This window comes from Saccostrea cucullata, unplaced genomic scaffold, assembly GCF_032062105.1.
Source record: "Saccostrea cucullata isolate Sc308-1 unplaced genomic scaffold, CSIRO_AGI_Scuc_v1 ctg551, whole genome shotgun sequence".
Classification (NCBI taxonomy): domain Eukaryota; kingdom Metazoa; phylum Mollusca; class Bivalvia; order Ostreida; family Ostreidae; genus Saccostrea; species Saccostrea cuccullata.
In genome coordinates, this window is record NW_026920663.1 from 25,001 (window position 1) to 44,590 (window position 19,590).

The window sequence follows — 19,590 nt, forward strand, 5'->3', positions numbered from 1 at the left end:
TGCGTAACAGATTTATCATCGAAAGCAATGAACCAGAAGACCAGCTGTGCATTTTGTTGATCAACAACTCTCACAAAATTAATGCATAACAAAGAAAAATATTATATCTATTTTAAAGAGGACTATGCTTTTTTGCAACATGATATCAATAACACATAATCCCTTTTTCACTTTAAATTTCTCTATTTATCTGTGTCTTTAAATTATAATACTTTTTTCTATTTCAATTTTTCTTTAATATCTCTGTATATTACTAATGCTTATTATGCAATGTCATGTTTTCCTAAATAGCATGATATTTGACTATAAGATTAAATCACTCTGAATGAGGATTTTGGTTTGATGTCATGAAGTGACAATCATTACCAGATAAGTGGAATATTTAAATATTTCATCCTTAAAGACCCTACTTTAAAACATTATTTACAAGGCTTTTATGAGAACACATTCGTTTTCCAAATGTTAAAGTTTTGTGGAAATAATCCCCTTTCACCGGGTTTCTCTTGTCACAAGGATTTTACGTTTGAATGTTCCTTTCCTGTATGTTTATAGTGATATGGATATAATCAAGTTTCACTAGCTTTTTCATTTTTTTCTCTGGGATTTTCGCATCACAAAGTTTCCTGTGTGTGTGATAATTTCCCTGACTTTGGATTCTTTCGAGGCCAGGACTTTTCAGCATCTGTTGCTTTCTTTCCCTTCGACTTTGATTGTGTTTTTTCTTCTTCTTCCTATTAAACATTAATAAATTACACACTTTAATTTGCTAAGAAAGAAAGAACAATTTACATAATGGATTTTGGGAATAAATGATTTACTGAACATGTGAAATTCAACAATGTCAGAGGAAACATAGTTAACATGCTTGTAAGGGTGTGACTGAGTGACTGTGGGGGGATATGTGAGTACTGGAAGTACAGTGTAATCCTAGATTTAACCAGCCTTTATTTTGCACTGGCCCGATTAAATTAAACTACATGTACTTTCATTTTACATGTATTGGAACATGAGGGGTTGGGGGTATTATTGAAGCAAATAAATTATTCAAGAGACAGAGATTCCAAAAAACATGTACCTTGTCAACTAAGTTAAATCTTTTCTTGATTCTTTCCTTTATCAATAGTCCTTTGATCAAAAGCTTCCAGTTTCCTATTACCCTCTTCTCTTTTTTCTGGATTAAGAAATAATTACCGTAATAAGTATATATTATAATTTACCTTAAAAAAAAGGTAATAAAAAATTGTAAGACTTCTCAAAAAATGCTACTGAAACAAGATAGATTATACAGTAGTTAGATAAGAATTAATAAACTTGATAACAATACTCAATTAATAATTTGAAGATAATTAATGAAAGACTAGATCTTGCAAATGAAAATGAAATTAAACCAAATCTTTCTTAACTGATTCTGAAGCCATATCTCTAATGTTTCACATGTACATAATGAATAAGTACTAAATAATTCAAACCATAAAATTAGCCTTGTACAGAATTAGTGAAAAAAAGGTATTTTCACATTTTTTTCTTCTAATAGTATTCTAGACTTTTAAGTACATGTACTGACTTTAAGTTACTTTGGATTCTAGAAATTGTCATTTACCTCTGCCTCTTTTTCTTTCTGAATTTCCTGTTCTTCATCCCAAGCTGCCAGTAGAACATCTTTATGTTCCTCACACACAATGAATCCATCTAATCTGTAATAAAAATCACAATTTATTACAACAAACACAAAGTGTTCACTTACAATCAATGCATTGTTAATGAGACCACATCCATCAAAGAGAAAGACACATATGTAACTATCACACAGTTTGATAATATGAATCCATCTAACAAAGTAAATCGATCAATTAAAATTCGCCAAGTATAGGAAATGTAAATCTACATTTATCAAGTTAATTTTACTTTTTTAATTCTTCAGAATATCAGACATGTATACTTGCACTGTGTATTAAATAACACATTCAAACAAGTGCAAAGAACAAAAGGACTGGGGGTCACAAGGAGGCATTTATTATGGGGGGGCATATTTCTGTAAGGTACTGTAAACCAATTTTTATTCGTGATGATTTTATGTCGAGATTTACTGGTGGTAAACTAATTCGCCACAATTATTTTTGCAATCAAACCTTTTTTATTTGTTGTTATTAACAATGGGACTTGAAGGACCGTTTCTTGGTGAAAAATATTTGTGATGAAGAGGCTCTCGCGAACCAGATACTTACACAGGATGTGAGAATCCACAGTGAGAGTCCCAGCCCACCATAGCAGGAACACAATCTATGTTTAACTTCTTAGCTACCTTGTTTAAACCTGGGACTGAAAAAATAATGATTTTATCATTGGAATTTTTTTAAAAACTTTAATGGTATATGAATACATTAATACTGAAATATTAATGAGTGACTATTCTTTTTTCTAAATAATTTACTAACTTTTGTGATTTTCTTCATTATCTGATTACTTAAATTATCCTGTGAATATATATAATTTTTTTTCTAATTATTAATTATATGTAAATCCAACTGAATTTAAAATTGAAAGATTTTCTCATATTAAATCATTCTTTTTTACTTTAAATATATACACTGAACTTAAAGTAATTTTGAAGATTTGTATACATACTTTTGAGATGAACTGTCCCTGCTGGTAACATTGTAGGTTTGAACATTTCCACATTCCCATATGCATTTCTGGGGACTTTTCCCTGTGTGTTTTAATAAATTAATAATGAAAAAGCAACTCTCCACAGAAATTTAAAAACAATATATTTTTTCACACTTAAAATCATATATGTGTGTCATACATTGTTTATCATAATTACAGAGAGGTCCAATTTTTAAAAAAAAAATTTCTTAATTTATAACATTTGTTATTAACTCCTTGGTGTAAAAATCAATTAAATTTTGTTACAAGTCAAAATTTTCCATCTATTGCAAATTCACTAGAATATTTTGTCTGCACACCAAATGCAAAAATCTTACGTCCACAGCTGGAGGCGGTATATAGACTTCTGTCTGCCATAATCCAAACACTTCTAGGTCAAGGGCATCAGGGTCAAGTTTAGGCTTATTCTGTAAATGATCACAAAATGCATTGTAAGACTTTTGTTGTGTAAAAATAAAAAAGAAATTATATAACAACTGAAAATCCATAAAAATGTGAACAGTGCTCATGACAAAATGTGTACAACATTGTGATTGGTTCAGCAAAATGACAGAATAATGCCTGAGAGACTGGATGAATACCTCAATAATTTTTTTCTCTATTAAATTGATAAATAAATCTGTACACAATTCATGTTATTTTGTAAGTTGTTTTTTTTTTCAAATAATGATTCAATCAATCAAATTTTCTGGCACTGCTGCAAAAACAGGTTCCTTTGAGAAAACAAATTATTATATTCAAATGCTCTAATATACATATGTCAACCTCTTGTCTCTAATGTAATGAATAACATTTTTCAGGCTGTTCAGTTTATACACTAAATTCATTACATACCCATTTTGGTCTTGATTTAACCATTTTGTATGCTTCTTCTCCAATCTGAAATAGCATAAAGATTTTGTAAAGTGTTTTTCAATTGACAAAATAATTAACCCTCTGATTGTTATGTACTGTAAATTCCTTATCTTACGCGAGTACTTATTATCGCGAAATAGCCCTTTCATGTCAAACTGCGAGAATGATTATTCGCGGAAGAACGATTGATCAGGAGAATTTACATGAGATTTAGTACCATAAAAATAAAAGCGAGTAATTTAATTTCGCGTTTACTGCTTTTCGCGAAATAACGCGATAATAAATTCCTCGCTAATAATTAGGAATTTACAGTATAAAATTGATGAGTACTTACTCTCACAGCTCTGCCCTCTTTCAGCCAGGTTTCTCTGGAGTGTAACTGTAAATATCAAAAACAAAATTTACGTGTCAAAAATGATTGCCTGAAGTAAATCTTCAAATCTTGCCAGTATTATCTGAATATTTACTACAGAATTATTTGAAAATTTGCAAATCATAATTATATGTATACAACTACAAAACATGAAATCCACACACCGGCTTGACAGAACCTCAACCAGTTCCCACATTTACTGTCAAAATTATAGATATTTGAACTGGATCAATATGGCGCTAAATACTTTTTTTTTAATAAATGAACTGAAGCCATTAAATTAATATATATCATATAACTATAGAAATCATAACATATTATTGCCAATTAAATTTAATGATTTTGTCAGCTCCGCTAAACAATATTGGTACCCTACCTGATGTACACACTCTCTGGCATAAACTGGTTCCCCTCTGATGTAACCTAGTGGTGCTGACGACTCGGGGTAGATAGCCTCAAACTTCAACAAATGTCTCCGAAGGGCATATCTATCATGAACACATTGACTTCAATATCTAATTCCCATTAATTACAGAACCATGTTTTGACTTACCTTCTCTTTTTCAAGTTTAAAACAAGAATTGTAATATGTGCATGTGCTTTACATTTTATTTTACGACTTAAACAAAATTAGATATAAAGCTAGATGCTCATGGAATTAACTTTGAGAAATTAAAACCCTGCTTACAGAGGATGGCTCTTATAAGCTGAAATATTTGTGGGTAGTGGCCTCTTCATTAAGTTGGCTAAAAAACAATAAAGAAAACACCTAGTTATTAATCATCAATATTTAATCCTGATATTTTCAGACTCCAGATTGAATTCTGAATTCTAGTTTCTACACTAAATTTATTATATAATAAATATATCTAAATTAATATATCTAAATAAACTGCTGCGGCCATATATAATATATTACACCTGTTCTTTAATAAAGCAAATTTTGTCAAAATTTAAAACTTTCCACATTGTTGCAAATGGTATCTAATCCACAAGCTCCCTAAAACTGGGTGGTAATAGAATTGATGCAAATCACCCATTAATGGTTATTGATGATATTTTCAACCCCTTCTCATATACAACTTCCAAAACAATTCATTCACTTATTTGCCTAAGTCTTCATCATTGAATTCTTTTTTACCTTTTATCTCCTCATCTTCAGCCCTGTCTTCCTCACATTTATACACACTCAATGTCTCATCCCACCACTCTGGATCCACCCGTAGTTTTCTGGTCTCTGTCATCCAGTTAGAAGCATACCTGGCTGTCACATCTTTCCACGTTCCATCTGAAGTAAATTTTATGTTACTCATAAATTTAATTGACACAAAGCAAAGAACAATGTCAGCCAACGTAATTATATTCTTAAAGTGTATTGTATAAAAAGGTTATTTTTGCCCTTTCACACTTTGCAAAATTTTTGCCCTCCTCCCTTTTAAATTTATCCAGACACAACTGTTTTAAAAAGATTATGTCATATCTCTTGAATCTGCCCTGTTTTTCTTTTTACAAATGTCCACTTCCAATGAGGGCTATAGGAGCAAAAATAAAACTGGGCAAAAATTTCCCTGCATACAGTAATGTATGCAATCTGTATGGTCTTAATTAAGCTATACTTCATTAAGTAAACTGTACTATATTAAAAAATAATTTGTAATTAACTTAAAATACACAAAAAACAGAAAGAATAATACATGGCTATTGGATGAAAAGCTTAAAATGATTGTTCATCTTAATTTAAACCAAGCATGCTGCACTAATTTTTATTAATCTGACCTTCATTGTAAGCCATGACATAGTGGACAGGCTGGGTGGCTGCACTCTCTATACGGTAAGGACGATTAATGTGTCCCCTCAGACAATCTATACCTGAAACAGAGGGATCAAGCACATTTTTGTAATGGAAATGAGACTTTCTAAATGCTTGACAAAATTTCAATTTTAAAATAATTTTTTTTGAAAGAAAATACGTTCATGCTTGAAAAAATTCTACCTACAAATGAAGAACATTTTAATATATATCAAATTATAACAAGACATTTCATATACACCAAAATAACAAATTTTCTTCACTATCTTTAAGTCATATAGAGAATTTCTCACTTACACATCCAGGAATTCTCAGGTTCCACATAAACCTCTACCCATTCGTCACAACCTACAAAATCATGCAGTTAATTTATCTAAAGTCAAACAAACCAACAATTAAACTTGCCATCAAATAGTATTGATCAATATTTTCAATAAAATTAATCACTTTCTTCTTCCATAAATTACTTCTAACTGGGATAAAATTCTTTAAATCACGATTTCTAGTTTCAGCCAAAGAGACATATAAAGAGTCCATTAGTCTCCGTAAAATTAAAAAGGAACAGCATCATTGCAAGCCACAGGTACTTGTGTCCATTCTATTTCAACAAAATGGGAATAAAGAAAAGAATGGGCACAAATCCTGTGGCTTGCGATCAAATGCGATGTCGAAAGGAAGATCTGCTCCATACCTTGTTTGGACACCTGGTCCTCACCATCCGAGTCTGAAGATAAGACTTTTTTGTTCTTCTTCTTCCCTGATGATGATTTTCTGACTGGAGACCTGAATGTTTTTGTTTCTTCCTCAAAATCGGAATCTCTGTCTAACCTGCTTAATGTCAAATAAAACAACAAAAATTCAGAAATATGTACACCTCTACGTGTATCTTCATAAGAATATGACTATACAGATTTATAAACTGCTTTTTTTTTACTTCAAATATATTTTCACTCTGTCCAAAATATTTTACAATCTGAAATATGTCTTCAGTGTACAGAAACTATTATTCAAACTTTTATTACTGATTAGGATTGAAATTCATTTCATCTAGCAGCTGTTGTGAGAAAATTGGAATGAAATCAGGAGCTATTACAATAAAATCATGTAATATCATCTCAAAAAGAGATTCTATTTTACCATTGCCTTTAAGATTTCTAAATCAAACAACAACAAAAAATATTTTAAGACAACTTTACCTCTCCAAAGATTTGTCAGAACTGCTCATGCTATCTGAACTCCTCGACTTTTTCCCTTGATGTTCTTTGTCCTTTTCAGGCTCAAAATCATCTCCTGAGTCATCAATATCACTGTTGTCATGGTAACTGTTCGGCCTCACTTTGGAGTCCCGCTCCCTAAGACTCTTGTTTTTGATTTTTTGAGTTTTTGACACAGAGCTTTGACCTTTAGATTTCCCAGCAGCACTTTGTTTCTTTTTATCCTTGCTTTTCTTCTCTGACTTGGTTTTACTTTCTTTTTCTTTGACTTTACTCTCTGCCTTACTCTTTTCAGTGGGGTTTTTCTTGGAGTTTTCCTTGATGGGTTTCTGTATTGCAGCTGGGTTTCCTTTTATTTTGATTTTCTTCACATCATCTTCCTGTTAAAGAAATTAAGTACAAAACAGTAACAGTGAACTGAGATCAACATGCATATAATTGGCAACTGGTCATTAGTTATATTTGAGTACTGCCATTACTACAAGAATTTTTTTTTAATTACCTTATATTTATCATTTTTATTTAATTGTGTTTTCTTTTTATCATCCTATGGTTTTCTATGCTTTTGATCAAGTGTGGTGATGCACTTCTCAATGTCAAACCTAATCACTAGTCATGTTACATTATACATCTATAATATAGAATTGTAATCAATATTATCATATTGTAATAATTTGTTCATGCACCCCGTGGGCCCTTGATTGGTGAATAAACATATACATATATAATTCAACTTCTTTTGATATGAACAAAATCAGAATACCAAATCAAGTTCATAATCAACGAACGTGTACATCGATTTGATAATTCATTCTTTTAAGTCAAAGCCATAATCATGTGTAATGAAAGAGATTTTTGTAGAAATAAAGCTCACCTGTTTTGTATTTTTAAGAGGTAGGGGCTGTAGAGATGTAACCAGTCTGGCATTAATACCTATACATCTCAACATCACTAGGTAGAACTGTTCAAAATAGGACATACATGAATCAACTTGAGTCGTTGCATTCTGATGCACATTTGATTCATACCTGTTTCAAGTAACTCTAAATTCCACTTTTCATGTCTCTGGTAAATTATACAAGTACAGATGCAGAATTTACAAATTTTTACATTCATATATCATTTTGCTTAAAAATTAAACATTTCATTTCAATGGCAATTTCTACCATAATATTGTTGTGTATCTGAGTATGTTGAATATTGTATACTGTTGACTAAGTACTATCAATGCTTACTAAAACAAACTCCTGACGACTGGCCACTGTTTTGTTCTCCATTCTTCTTACCAGAGTTTCAGGCTAGACACAAAACATAGAATATATTGATATCAAATCATATTCATGAAACAAAGAAAAAAATAAATTTAATTTTTTTCTTTGTTACATGAATATGATTTGAAATATGTTGTAGAATTTTTCTGTTTATTAATTTACAATTTATACATGTTCTAAATCTAATTCGTAAAATCAAATTCAAATTAATCAAGAAATTTCATAAAAAAAATTAAAGAAAACTGGATTTTTTTTTTTTTTTAAATGTTAATTATATTGTATCATAGCCAATTCATGTATGCTATTTGACTGAACACATGCATTTACTTAAAGATCAACTGAATACAAAAAATATACCAAATATATCAAAATGAACACATACCAGATTTGATTTCTCATTATCACCAATGCTAGGATCAATACTAATTGTTCCTTTGTACCAATTTACAAATCTTGTATGAGTGGATACTTCATATTTCTCTGATGGGAGGGAGGAGAACTCATGGGGCAGGAGGGACAATGCCACACCCCTCAGGACCAAGTTATTACACACCTGGTTCAGGTACCGACCCGTAGACAGCAAACACATCAGATGTACCTGTAATGAAGTCCAAAAAAATCAAACATATCCTTTGTTTTTATCAAGAAAAATCTTTAGGAGAAATCAATCCAGAGTTGTCTTCCCCGACTCAAACTCAAATCTTTCAATGTCTTAAGTCGTATGACAAAATTTGACACATGCAGCAAACAAATAGCAGATAACGCATTGTACTTAAAAACAGGAAGCAGATAAATTGATTAGACTTAGAAACAAGTTTTTTTTTATCAATATACTGTATGTGTACTTAAAATAGAAAGCTTCATATTTTAGCGGCTTTGGCGAAGAATACAAGAATACAGCAAAGAAATCATTTATAAATAGAATATATGGCATGAACATGTGTAGCGCTAATTCATGATTACACCACCAACTCCGAATCCCATTGATCGCGCTAAATTTTGAATATGCTAAATTGTGTACACGTACAGTATTTAGAGCGCACTACCACAGTTGCCACTGAAGAGCTAACCTTGTGAATATCCTCCCTTAGTTCTTTGTTAAACCTGTTGATTTGTCTTTGGACGTAGGCTTTCCAATCAAATTCCTTCTTCTTCCTGATTGGGATATTTGAAAACAAAATTCTTTCTTTAAAATGGCAAACAACATATTTTATCTTCAATTACTAATTTATATCACACTGTCTAAAAATTTCTAGATTAAGCCTTTATCAAGGTTGCATAAATTCAAAGCTACATGTAAATAAACAGATGATTTACAAAGGAGTAATCAATATGATATAATTTCACCTTTTTTTGAGGAAGTTAGGGGCCTCTAAAATCACTTCCACTGGTTCTTTGGGAATCTGAGACTTCAGAGGGCTGCCTTCAACATCTAAAAATAAATCATGTATATATCATGTATCTTATTATCATCATTAGTCTTGTAATTTTCATACTGAATTTATTAATGCACTTGTGTAAAATACTTATGACAGAAGTAAAAATTCATCATTTTCAGTTTTATTTTTCTTATAAACTTTTATCATTTCTTTGACAAATAACACAATGCTGTCTATATTAAAGAAAATCGAGGTTTTGCCACTTGCAGATTAAACCATATCGATGCATGGCTACAACATTTCTAAGAATATTAATCTGTTAATCTTTTTCACCTTTGACCTCCTCCCAGTCAGACTCCTCCTCGCTGTCCCCCTCACTCCCCCCGTCACTGTCCTGACCCCCGACACACATCCCTGAGGGCCCCGCCTTCTCACCGACACCCTCCATGTGCAGTAACACTGACATTACATCAGAATGGTCAATGGGCTTCTTGGGCTTGTCTGAGGGTCCTTTAGAATGAACACTTTCTGGTGGGCAAGAAATATCACTAGAATTATGAGATTCATGTGTGGATTTCTCTACTAATTTTCCTGAGTTTTTCCGTTTTGATGAGGAATTTTTGTTAACATTAGTTTTACTATTCTTTTTTACGTCTTTTTTGTCTTTAGTTTCTTTCTTTGTTTCTTGTCCTTTACTATTGAGCTGCTTTTTATCTCCAACTTTCGCTTCTCTTTTCCTCCTTCCACCTGCTTTTATAGGAGCTTTACTCTTTGATACTGAATTAAGCAAACTCTTTTTATCAACATCTTCATTTGTTTCATGGACTTCCTCTTCGCTGGAGGACTTCAATTTTTTTGTCACTGGTTCAAACTCATCATCAGAATCACTTGATGACATGACACCAACCTCATCATTTTCCTCACCACAAGTTTTTTCAACATTCTCACTACAAAGTCTGCTTTCCAACTTGATATCAAGATTCTCGGGTGCCTCTGTTTTTAGCTTAATAGGAACATCTTCATCTTTCACCTCACTTTTCACCATTGTGCTGCCTTTTGTTTTACCTCTCCCTGCAGATCGTTTAGACTTCTGCCTACATGAATCACTCAGATTATTTACACTCTGAACATTTCTAGTTCTAGTTTCTGTTTCATCACCTCCGTCACCTGAAACCTGTTTCTGCTTTCGTCCACTAGTCTTATTTCCATTCTTTGTACCATCATCATGCAGTGTTGTTGAACCTATTTGGGATGCATGGCCTCTAAGTCTTTTACTTTTAGTCCTGCTGGGTTTACCATCTAAAGTGTTCGGTGTCTTCTTTCTTGATTTCCCTGCACCCTTGTCAGATTCTTCAGAGTGATCCACTGCAGCCCTCTTTCTTGATTTTCTCGCAACCAGCTGATCACAACCGTTTGACATTTTTATTGAGTTAAAATCATAGTCCATATTTCTTGGGCGGTTGTCTGACTTTACTGTAGAAGTCATTTCAACATGACTAATTCTATTGCCACCAGCACCAATCTTTGATTCTGCATTTGCTTTTAACTTTCTTTGATCTCTCCTTCTGACTGTTGTGCTTTTTGCGACCGCATTGTCAGTTTCTTGATGAGTGCGTTTCCGTGATGGCATGGTGAAATTAGGAATCCTGAAAAATTCACAAGGATTGAATATAACATTGGAATGAGAATTTTTTTAAGCAACACCCTACTGCTGTAGGCGGGTTAAAATTGTGCAGATCATGCAAGTATATCACAGTATCGGTTTACATATATATGTGCGTTACATCACAGGGACTTGCTCCCGGAGTGTAATAATTATTTATTAAAAAAAATCATATAAGTTTAGTTTTATTATTACGGTATATGATTTTTTAAATAAATAATTATTACACGCCGGGAGCAAGTCCCTGTGGTTACATAACTAACAAATCTAATGAATATGGCAATATTATGGATTGGTGCACTAATTCGTGCATATTCATAGAACATTTTATACACAGTAAATATAATTTTAAAATGCAATTGTGGTTTAATACTCACTGAAAACAGTTTCACGTGTTTGTGTTTATTTGGTTTTCGGTTATGCAACCTTTTCCCCCCTTTTTTCAGACAAGTCGTACCATCTATATTTCGTATTTTTCTTGAACTTCGCACCGAGGAAAATATTAGAACTTACACTGACCTTATTATATTAGTTTATTTTAAACCCATTCATTCCTTTTTTATTGAGGAATATTAATCTGGATTTTCTCTTGAGCCATTTTTTAGAATTCTCTGGTATAGAGAAAAAAAAGGGGGGGGGGTCTGAAAAGATTGTATAATCATGTTGATTAATGGTCAGTCCAGCGTAGCTGCAGATCTGTAGCAATGTGGTTTTATACAGGGCATTATAGGCCAATTTGTCTTTGACCATAACGCTACAGATCGCATAATGCAAAAAAGAGCAATTTACGGCGCAATATTTTTTGCGCACTTTTGGGGAGAATTTTGCTCCCCTTTCCAGCATCGGTTAATTAACTACCTTTCACTCCCTAATTCTAGACACATTCTGTAGCCAATTTGTATATTTTATCCACCTCCCGACCATTAATAGTTGTCTCTACAGGCAATAAACTCGCTTGAAGTGATTTTTCAGCAATCTAACAAATAATTTTAATCAAGCGAGATTCTCACTTGTAGAAACAACTATAAACGGTTGAGAGATGGATAAAATAGGCAGATTAGTTAAATAATGTGCCTAGAATTAGGTAGTGAAAGGTAGTTAATTGACCGGTGCTGGAAAGGGGAGAAATTCTCCCCAAAAGTGCGCAAAATATATTGCGCCGCAAATTGCAGCTTTTTTGCATAACGGGAGATCTGTAGCGTTAGATCTATATATTTGGTCAGAGACTAGAATACAAAACCATAACGCGACAGATCTGCAGCGTAGAATTTTCATCAGAAGTCTCACTGTCCTCTTGTACCCTTTCTCGGATTATTTCACCAACCCACCCTCCCAAAAAAGTTCAGTGCTTTCAAATATTAGATTAAAATATCGGTTAGCAAATATCGATCGATTTCAAAGTTTTTGCAAGAAGTATAAAATTTTGTTTTGATTTTAAATATTTTTTTCTGATTGACTCTCCAGTCTGATTAAAATCAGATCTTTGTTACGCTTCGAAATGCTGTACATCGACATAAGAATTTTGGAGCGTAACAAAGATCTGATTTTAATCAGATTGATTATAATATTGACTCCGAAGCTACATGTAAATTGGAAATAATTCTTTCACATAAAAAGACAAATTATACGTCTTGAATACCGGGTTTTCCAGTCACGGGCCTATCCTTTCCTTTCAGAGCAAGGCACAATTGATGGGTTTAAAAATCCATTCCATACTGGCAGGAAGTAGGTAGTCATGAATCCCACACCGCCTCCTTGATAAAAAAAAAAAATCCTGAACCCACCCATGAGTTCTAGCAACAGTTAAGCTAAATTTTGTGTTTAAAAAAGAGGATACATATACTTTTATTAATTTACCTTTGGCAAATGAGTTCATGAAAAACACACCCTTTTCCTTCACTAAAATCCCTGTATCTTTAATTTCATTTTTTAAAAATATATTGGAGTTATTCAAATATTGCTTTTTTGATGCAGCTTTGTCATCTTTCGTATATTTTGTTTCTGGAGAATTAAGGAGAGAGTAACACCAGTATCTTTCAAATCCATCTGAAGCAATTAGAAATAAAATTCTTTGATTTTATCACTCAATAACATTTTTTATGTTACCTGTAGTTTCTGGAAAAAGAATCGACATGGCAAAGTAATACCCCCCTTTTTTTACTGACACGAGTATGCTCTGATTAAAAAAAAATAAATACTTAAAAAGAAAATTGTCAAATCTCAAAAATCCTATATCGTAGACACAGGTACCTGTGTTGAATAAAAAAATTATTCAGAAACAATATGCCTATCGTGAGGGTGTTACTGTAGGGTATAGCTTTTTTCGTAATGAATGCAATTCATGCATTATCACTGCACATTCCTTTATTCTTCTATACTGCAAAAAAAAAAAGGGGGGGCTTTCAGTGAACATTTTCAATAGTCCGATATAATAAAAAGTTTTGTTTGTAAAACGTCCCTGATTTTTTTTTCTTTTTAAGGGATGGGAGGGGGGGGGGGCGAAAGAAAAAAACAAAACGAAAAGAATGAGCGTGAAATGGATATACATCGCAAATACTCACGATGTTTTTAATTTTGTTATGTTCGCGATTTATCATTTTTCTGCGAATTTTTATCCATCGTGAATGTTTTTACTAGTTTTTAGAAACGTTTATATGCTTTTATATATAGTATTACGAAATTTTGAATAATTTCTTGCAGCGTGGATTTAAAACCATCGTAATTGGTACTTTTTGAGATATCGTGAAATTTTAGCACCGAGAAATTAAAACAACCTACAGTAATTTAAAATCAACTTATCTTTCATTTTATAAACATTAATAAAAAAATAGTATTGAGAGGAACAAAAAAAGAGAAGACTTTTTAGGGCATGTACAAATGTTTATATATCAGAACAAAAATAATTGTGAATTTTGTTAAAGTTTGTCATACTGGAACCTTTTATAAAATCACTTGTTGGGTCATTTTCACGCTGACAGGTAAAAATCAATTCAGTGAAAAACATAAATAATTTAAGTGAAATATTTTTTTCCTAAATGAATAGGATATGATGATGGAAATAATTGAAATTTAGCTGTGCCATTTTAGACCTTGAAGCAAACTTTGATTAAAAACCGAATATTTGAGTCTGCATGTGATTATTCCGCCGCGTAGATGAAAAAAAAAAATGTTGAATAGCCGAGTTTATTTACTACTTGGCGTTGTGTATCCGCGATAGAAATGATTCAGACAGGTACGATCGCACCTGTTGATATTTAATTTCACGTCAACAGCGATCAGCCATTTTATTTGCGAGGGAATTGGCATGGTCTGACATGTGCTACAAGGTTAGGTGTAAGAAATGTCAACGATTCACCTGGACAGGTAAATTTTAGTCCATTTATTTATATCAGAAAATTTTACACGTATATTGATTGTATCTTTTATTTACACGTGTTTGGATCTTTTAATGTGGATTTTTCACTCGATCAAATGAACAATTAACGGTATTGTTCTAAAACATGACGAATCTTCCTTTACCGTTCTTGTCATGACAATTGCCCGTTATTTATTCAAGCACACCTTTGTGAGACGAAAACACGGGAGCGGATCTAATGAAATGTTTTTATTTAAATTGATAGGGTGCGGAAGGCACATAGAGCTAGTTTTGGAAGATATTCCGGTGGAGGAAAGGTGTCAGTGTAAAAAATCAGGGAAATGTACAATATTGTAAGTTTCTCTCTCTCTCTCTCTCTCTCTCTCTCTCTCTGAGTCAAAGATCAGAGTTACAGTGTAATAACATGCATATATAGTTATGATAAATTATACGTTAACTTACAATATATCATTTATCTGCCATGCACACATAAAAAAACATAGAAGAAACGTAATTTGATAAAAAAAAAAATCGCATTTTTTTTAATTATACTTTTTCCATTAACTTTTAACAGATAGTATCTTATGTGGATATGCAGTCATATAACAGTGGAAGAGAAGAATCTCAATAATTATGCAAGTTTACTCTTAAGTTGAACACCTGCCCTTTTCTTGCATATTTTAACAGTATGTGCCAAATTCATTATAACTCATATAAACTTATACAATTCTTTATTCATATATAGGCCTTTTGAAGGTATATTTGCATTTTTTTTTGCATATGAAAATTTTAATTATATTTTCCTGTTGTTGATTTTTTTTTACATAGTAAAGGTATTTCTTGTTTGGTCCAAAAACGGCCTTGTAAAGTTAACAGGAATTATTTTAACCTTTTCTTTGGAAGAATGTTCAAATTGTCATATAGAAGATTTTTTATCATTTGGTATAAAATATAAAATGAATAATGTAAACACCTTTATGCACACACACTATACTATCTGAGAGCTAAAATTCAAAATACATTTGAATAATTCATGTGACATTTTATTATAATTTTGGTGCTTTATTAGTCTTTTATTGTGGTTTTAATTTTGTAAGATATGCATCTATACGACATGCATTAAGGTGTATTTTCAAAGTCACAAAAGTTTATTTTGCATATTGTGTAACTGTATACATTGTACATGTATCCAACCAAATAAATGATGCATTCATGATGGAACATCTTTAGACAACCTTAAAGCCACCATTCCTTTTTTTTGAGGTGGGGGGGGGGCTGATGATTTTTCAGAAGGGGTCGGGGTCTAGGTGAATAGAGTTGTTTCTCTATCATATTGTCAAATAGTTGCCACAGCTATATATAGATGAAAAACTTTGACTTTAAAATAATATTTAAAAATAATGTTTAAAAAAATTTGGTAGAGATGATTTTTATGAGTCAGTCAGAGTACGTACATCAGACAAATAATTTTTTTTATTGTTGGCCGCAGGTTCAAAAATTTTTCCACGTGGCTACATGCATTTATATGTCTTCTGTTGTTGTTACTGTAACTTAAAGGTAGAATAGTTTAAAATCTAGAGCAAGTCAATATTGGTTTTACCAGACATTCAATGTATTAAGTATTCCCCCACAGCATTGTCCAAAGTGTTATTTTTCAGCATTATTTCTCAAATTTCACTTCGGGGAGATGTCCTAATTTGAGACCTGTATTCTCCTATACTATACACTCCTCCTGGTTGATGGCACTTTTAAATTTTTTTTTCTTTCATTTTGATTTGCGACAGCCCAAGGCAAAAAAAAAAAATTCAAATGACAAGACACACACAGGTATCGTTTGCCAATGTGTAACTGTATTTTCTCAAGGTCATGCTCTTGTAGCTAAAAAGATGTAAAAAGATTTTGACAAAAGAATTGTGTTACTTGTTTATAAAGACACTTTTAAAGAATTTTAGACATCCATTAGAAATCAGATACAATTCAGAAAAAATTACCTTCAAAGTAATGTATAATGGGTTATTCTAAATTTTCACATCAAAAGACATATAATTGGTCTGAAAAAAGTGTAAAGATAGTCATCGGGTTCAAATTTATTTCCATTTTCTGTAAGATGTCAAAAAGATATTTTTGGTTATTATGATACAGTGCACGTGTATTTCAAATTGTGTCAGAGAGTTGCATATGTACTTTATTAAAGACTTTTCGAGATGGTAATGTCAAAACTGAAAATAATGTGTTTTCATTGATTTTATAAAAGGATGTCAAAATGTCTCCATAGTTCTTAAAAGAATTCCTGGGATTGAATATCTATTTTGCAATTAATACACTTTCTAGGAAAAATCATAATAATATGCGAGAGTTATAAATTTTTGTCGAGAAGCAAGTAAATAGGTATTGTTTAAAATGTCTATTTTTTACGTTTTATTTCATTGAGTCATTTTTGAATATAATTTTTTATTAAAATAAATTTTTACAAAGGGTGAAATTGCTTACATTAAAACAAAAATTTATTCATAAAGTGTAGAGTGCAGGTTTTGAACCTAAAAGAACATTTCTGACTTTGTTGTTCAATTTTTTTTCCTTCGTGTAATTATTTTTGTAGATATCAGGATCTATGTTGTATTTGATACATGCTTTAATCCGATAGGCAAAAACAGGGGCATTTGATCACAAGGTTCATTAGAGATTTTTTAAAATTTGAAATGGAATTTAAAGTGTAAATAGTGGATATTTTTGTATCCACGGAATTGGAATCTTTGAGTCTTCACTAAATGAACATTGTTTTGAACTAGTAAATATTCAGTTTGAAAAAAGTGTTACAATGGTAGTTTCATCTTTTACTGAAATTTTTATTTAAATTTGTAATTTCATTTTATATTTTTTTTTTTATTACTCAACAAAATAACAGCAAATTAGTTTTTAACATGGAATATTTGAATGGTATAAATCTTCTGGATTTAATCCACTATTGTTTTTAATCATTTAAAAAGCCAAGGGCTTTTTTATTTATGGCATTTATAAAGTGTATTCAAGCATGTATATTTCACTTTTTTCTTTTCTTTCAAGACCTTTTTCTTGAATATTTATGTATTATATACACGTACATTAAATGCTTACTATCATGTTCAATTCATGTATTTTGAGTCAATATTATAGACTTATTTTTGACAGATTCTGTATTTTTATTACTACAGTTTGGTGCTAAAGTATATCATACAGCATTTGCTTAAATGCTGATAAAAAAAAACTCTTTGCCCCAAAAAGGTCTTACAAGATATAATATTGTAAAGTTCCTACCATTCATTTCTTTACATCTGTAAATTGTTTGCATGTTTTTTGTCAGTAAACTAGTCAAATAATTATGTCTTATTTCTTATTGTACAAAGCAACTTTTTCATAATGAAATTGCAAAATAATTAAAAGGAAAATAGAGAGGCATTGATGGAAAGAGTTTGGCAGGAAAAGGGAAATAACTCCAGCATGTAGAATACATAATATTTTAGATTAAAATGGTGAGGGCATCCATAGGTAACATTGCTTGAAGCATTAAAAAAATACAACAAAAAAAAAAAAAAAAAAAAAAAAAAAACTGAGCTGAATTTTTTTCTGTAATAAAACAAGCTGCCAAAGCACATTGAATGTAAGATATGATCAGGACCACAAAAAGTACTAAAACTAGTAATAAACATCAAATCAAAAAGTAAATCTCCACACTTGACAGTGTTCTTACAATCCCATCACTATCAACATGCAGACTCAAGTACCGTATAATCGCTATTAACCACCCCGAGCGCTTAGAAAATTGCGAAAAGGGGGCGATTATTTGGTATTCTAGTTATAATTTTTTGGGTCATATTTTAAAAAAATCTTTTGAAAAAAAATTTAAATTCTGAGATCCATGAAATAATTGTCTTACTTTCTATGATGTTAAAGATAAAATCTTAAAGGGGTGGTATTTCCGGAAAATTGAAAAAGGCATGGGCGGGTGGATAATACGGAATATTAAAGCCATTTAAAGGCCTTAGGATTGTTCCTCTGAAAAAGTGAACAAAATTTATCAATTCCTCTATTGTTATTTCGATTTTTTCTATAGATAAAGTCTTGAAATTCCAAATGTAAGTCACCATGGCTTACTTTTTGGTTAACATAGCCTGAGAACAAAAGATGCATCAGCTGACAAAATTTAAACAATGACCTCTTTCTTCAGAGTGAAAAAAAATAAATTAAGGCAAGGATAAAATAAAATATATCTGAGGATGGAATTGATGATGATTTATTTGAAAAAAGAAAAATTTCAAATTTACAAAATTTCTCAGTTTGTGTTACACTGTAGCTCTCATCCAAATGATAAAAATATATGTTCATATTCATGTACATGTATCATCATCATGATTTGCACTTTTGATGTTATTTTTATGTACATAGACTAAAGCTAAATACAAGAAGAATTATCAACAATATAAGACTGTTATACAAGACTTTGCCTTTTCCTAGTTCAAGTGCATTGAAACTTGTTGGCACAAAGGTAAACAAAAAAAGTAAAAGTTATTTTGTTAAAAACTCAACAATCAGACATATATATACTATCAATTCTTTTCTTATTGATAAAATCACAACCTGTTATATGTACATTTGAGCAAATTTAAAATTTCCCCTCTAAATTTATAAACCTTGAAAATATACAAATTTATTTTTGAAAGATGTAATAAAGTGCAGTTTTAAAATTGAATTTTCCACCTTAACATTGTACCATCATCTACTTGCACTTTTGTTAACTTTCATCTGTCATTTAAAAGAAAACATTCACATTTGCATGAATACAATTTACTGCCATATTCAAAATTGCTTGAACTTGAAACCAATTTTCTTTTCACATATCTATATAGTACACACAATACACAAAATATTGAAAACACTGTATGGTGAATCTTCTTTTCCTTGATATGAGAAAAAAAATTCTACAAACTAAGATCATGAATCAATACAAATATTCTAACTTTTGTTTT

General features: G+C 31.3%; 1 protein-coding gene and 1 long non-coding RNA gene across 2 annotated transcripts in view; one reads left to right on the plus strand and one right to left on the minus strand.

The window, feature by feature from the left end:
• Positions 1-11,637, minus strand: part of LOC134254793 (DNA repair protein complementing XP-C cells homolog) — a 12,361-nt gene extending 724 nt beyond the window's left edge. Inside the window, exons 1-22 of the mRNA XM_062737314.1 lie at positions 11,610-11,637; positions 9,903-11,215; positions 9,538-9,622; positions 9,261-9,345; positions 8,573-8,788; positions 8,155-8,217; positions 7,794-7,880; positions 6,902-7,299; positions 6,397-6,533; positions 6,003-6,053; positions 5,672-5,764; positions 5,037-5,183; positions 4,584-4,641; positions 4,272-4,383; positions 3,857-3,901; positions 3,502-3,546; positions 2,985-3,074; positions 2,626-2,707; positions 2,226-2,319; positions 1,601-1,694; positions 1,076-1,171; positions 1-731 (exon numbers count right to left, since the gene is read on the minus strand). The exon at positions 1-731 is cut by the window's left edge and continues 724 nt beyond it. Of these exons, the coding sequence (XP_062593298.1) occupies positions 612-731; positions 1,076-1,171; positions 1,601-1,694; positions 2,226-2,319; positions 2,626-2,707; positions 2,985-3,074; positions 3,502-3,546; positions 3,857-3,901; positions 4,272-4,383; positions 4,584-4,641; positions 5,037-5,183; positions 5,672-5,764; positions 6,003-6,053; positions 6,397-6,533; positions 6,902-7,299; positions 7,794-7,880; positions 8,155-8,217; positions 8,573-8,788; positions 9,261-9,345; positions 9,538-9,622; positions 9,903-11,199 (3,495 nt within the window). The 5' untranslated portion in view covers positions 11,200-11,215; positions 11,610-11,637 and the 3' untranslated portion in view covers positions 1-611. The remainder of the gene's footprint in view (positions 732-1,075; positions 1,172-1,600; positions 1,695-2,225; positions 2,320-2,625; positions 2,708-2,984; positions 3,075-3,501; positions 3,547-3,856; positions 3,902-4,271; positions 4,384-4,583; positions 4,642-5,036; positions 5,184-5,671; positions 5,765-6,002; positions 6,054-6,396; positions 6,534-6,901; positions 7,300-7,793; positions 7,881-8,154; positions 8,218-8,572; positions 8,789-9,260; positions 9,346-9,537; positions 9,623-9,902; positions 11,216-11,609) is intronic.
• A 2,806-nt stretch (positions 11,638-14,443) lies between these two features.
• LOC134254746 (uncharacterized) lies at positions 14,444-16,457 on the plus strand. The gene is made up of 3 exons (XR_009989374.1): positions 14,444-14,595; positions 14,853-14,940; positions 15,162-16,457. It is a non-coding gene; the product is annotated as an uncharacterized LOC134254746 (long non-coding RNA).
• The last annotated feature ends 3,133 nt before the right edge of the window (positions 16,458-19,590 follow it).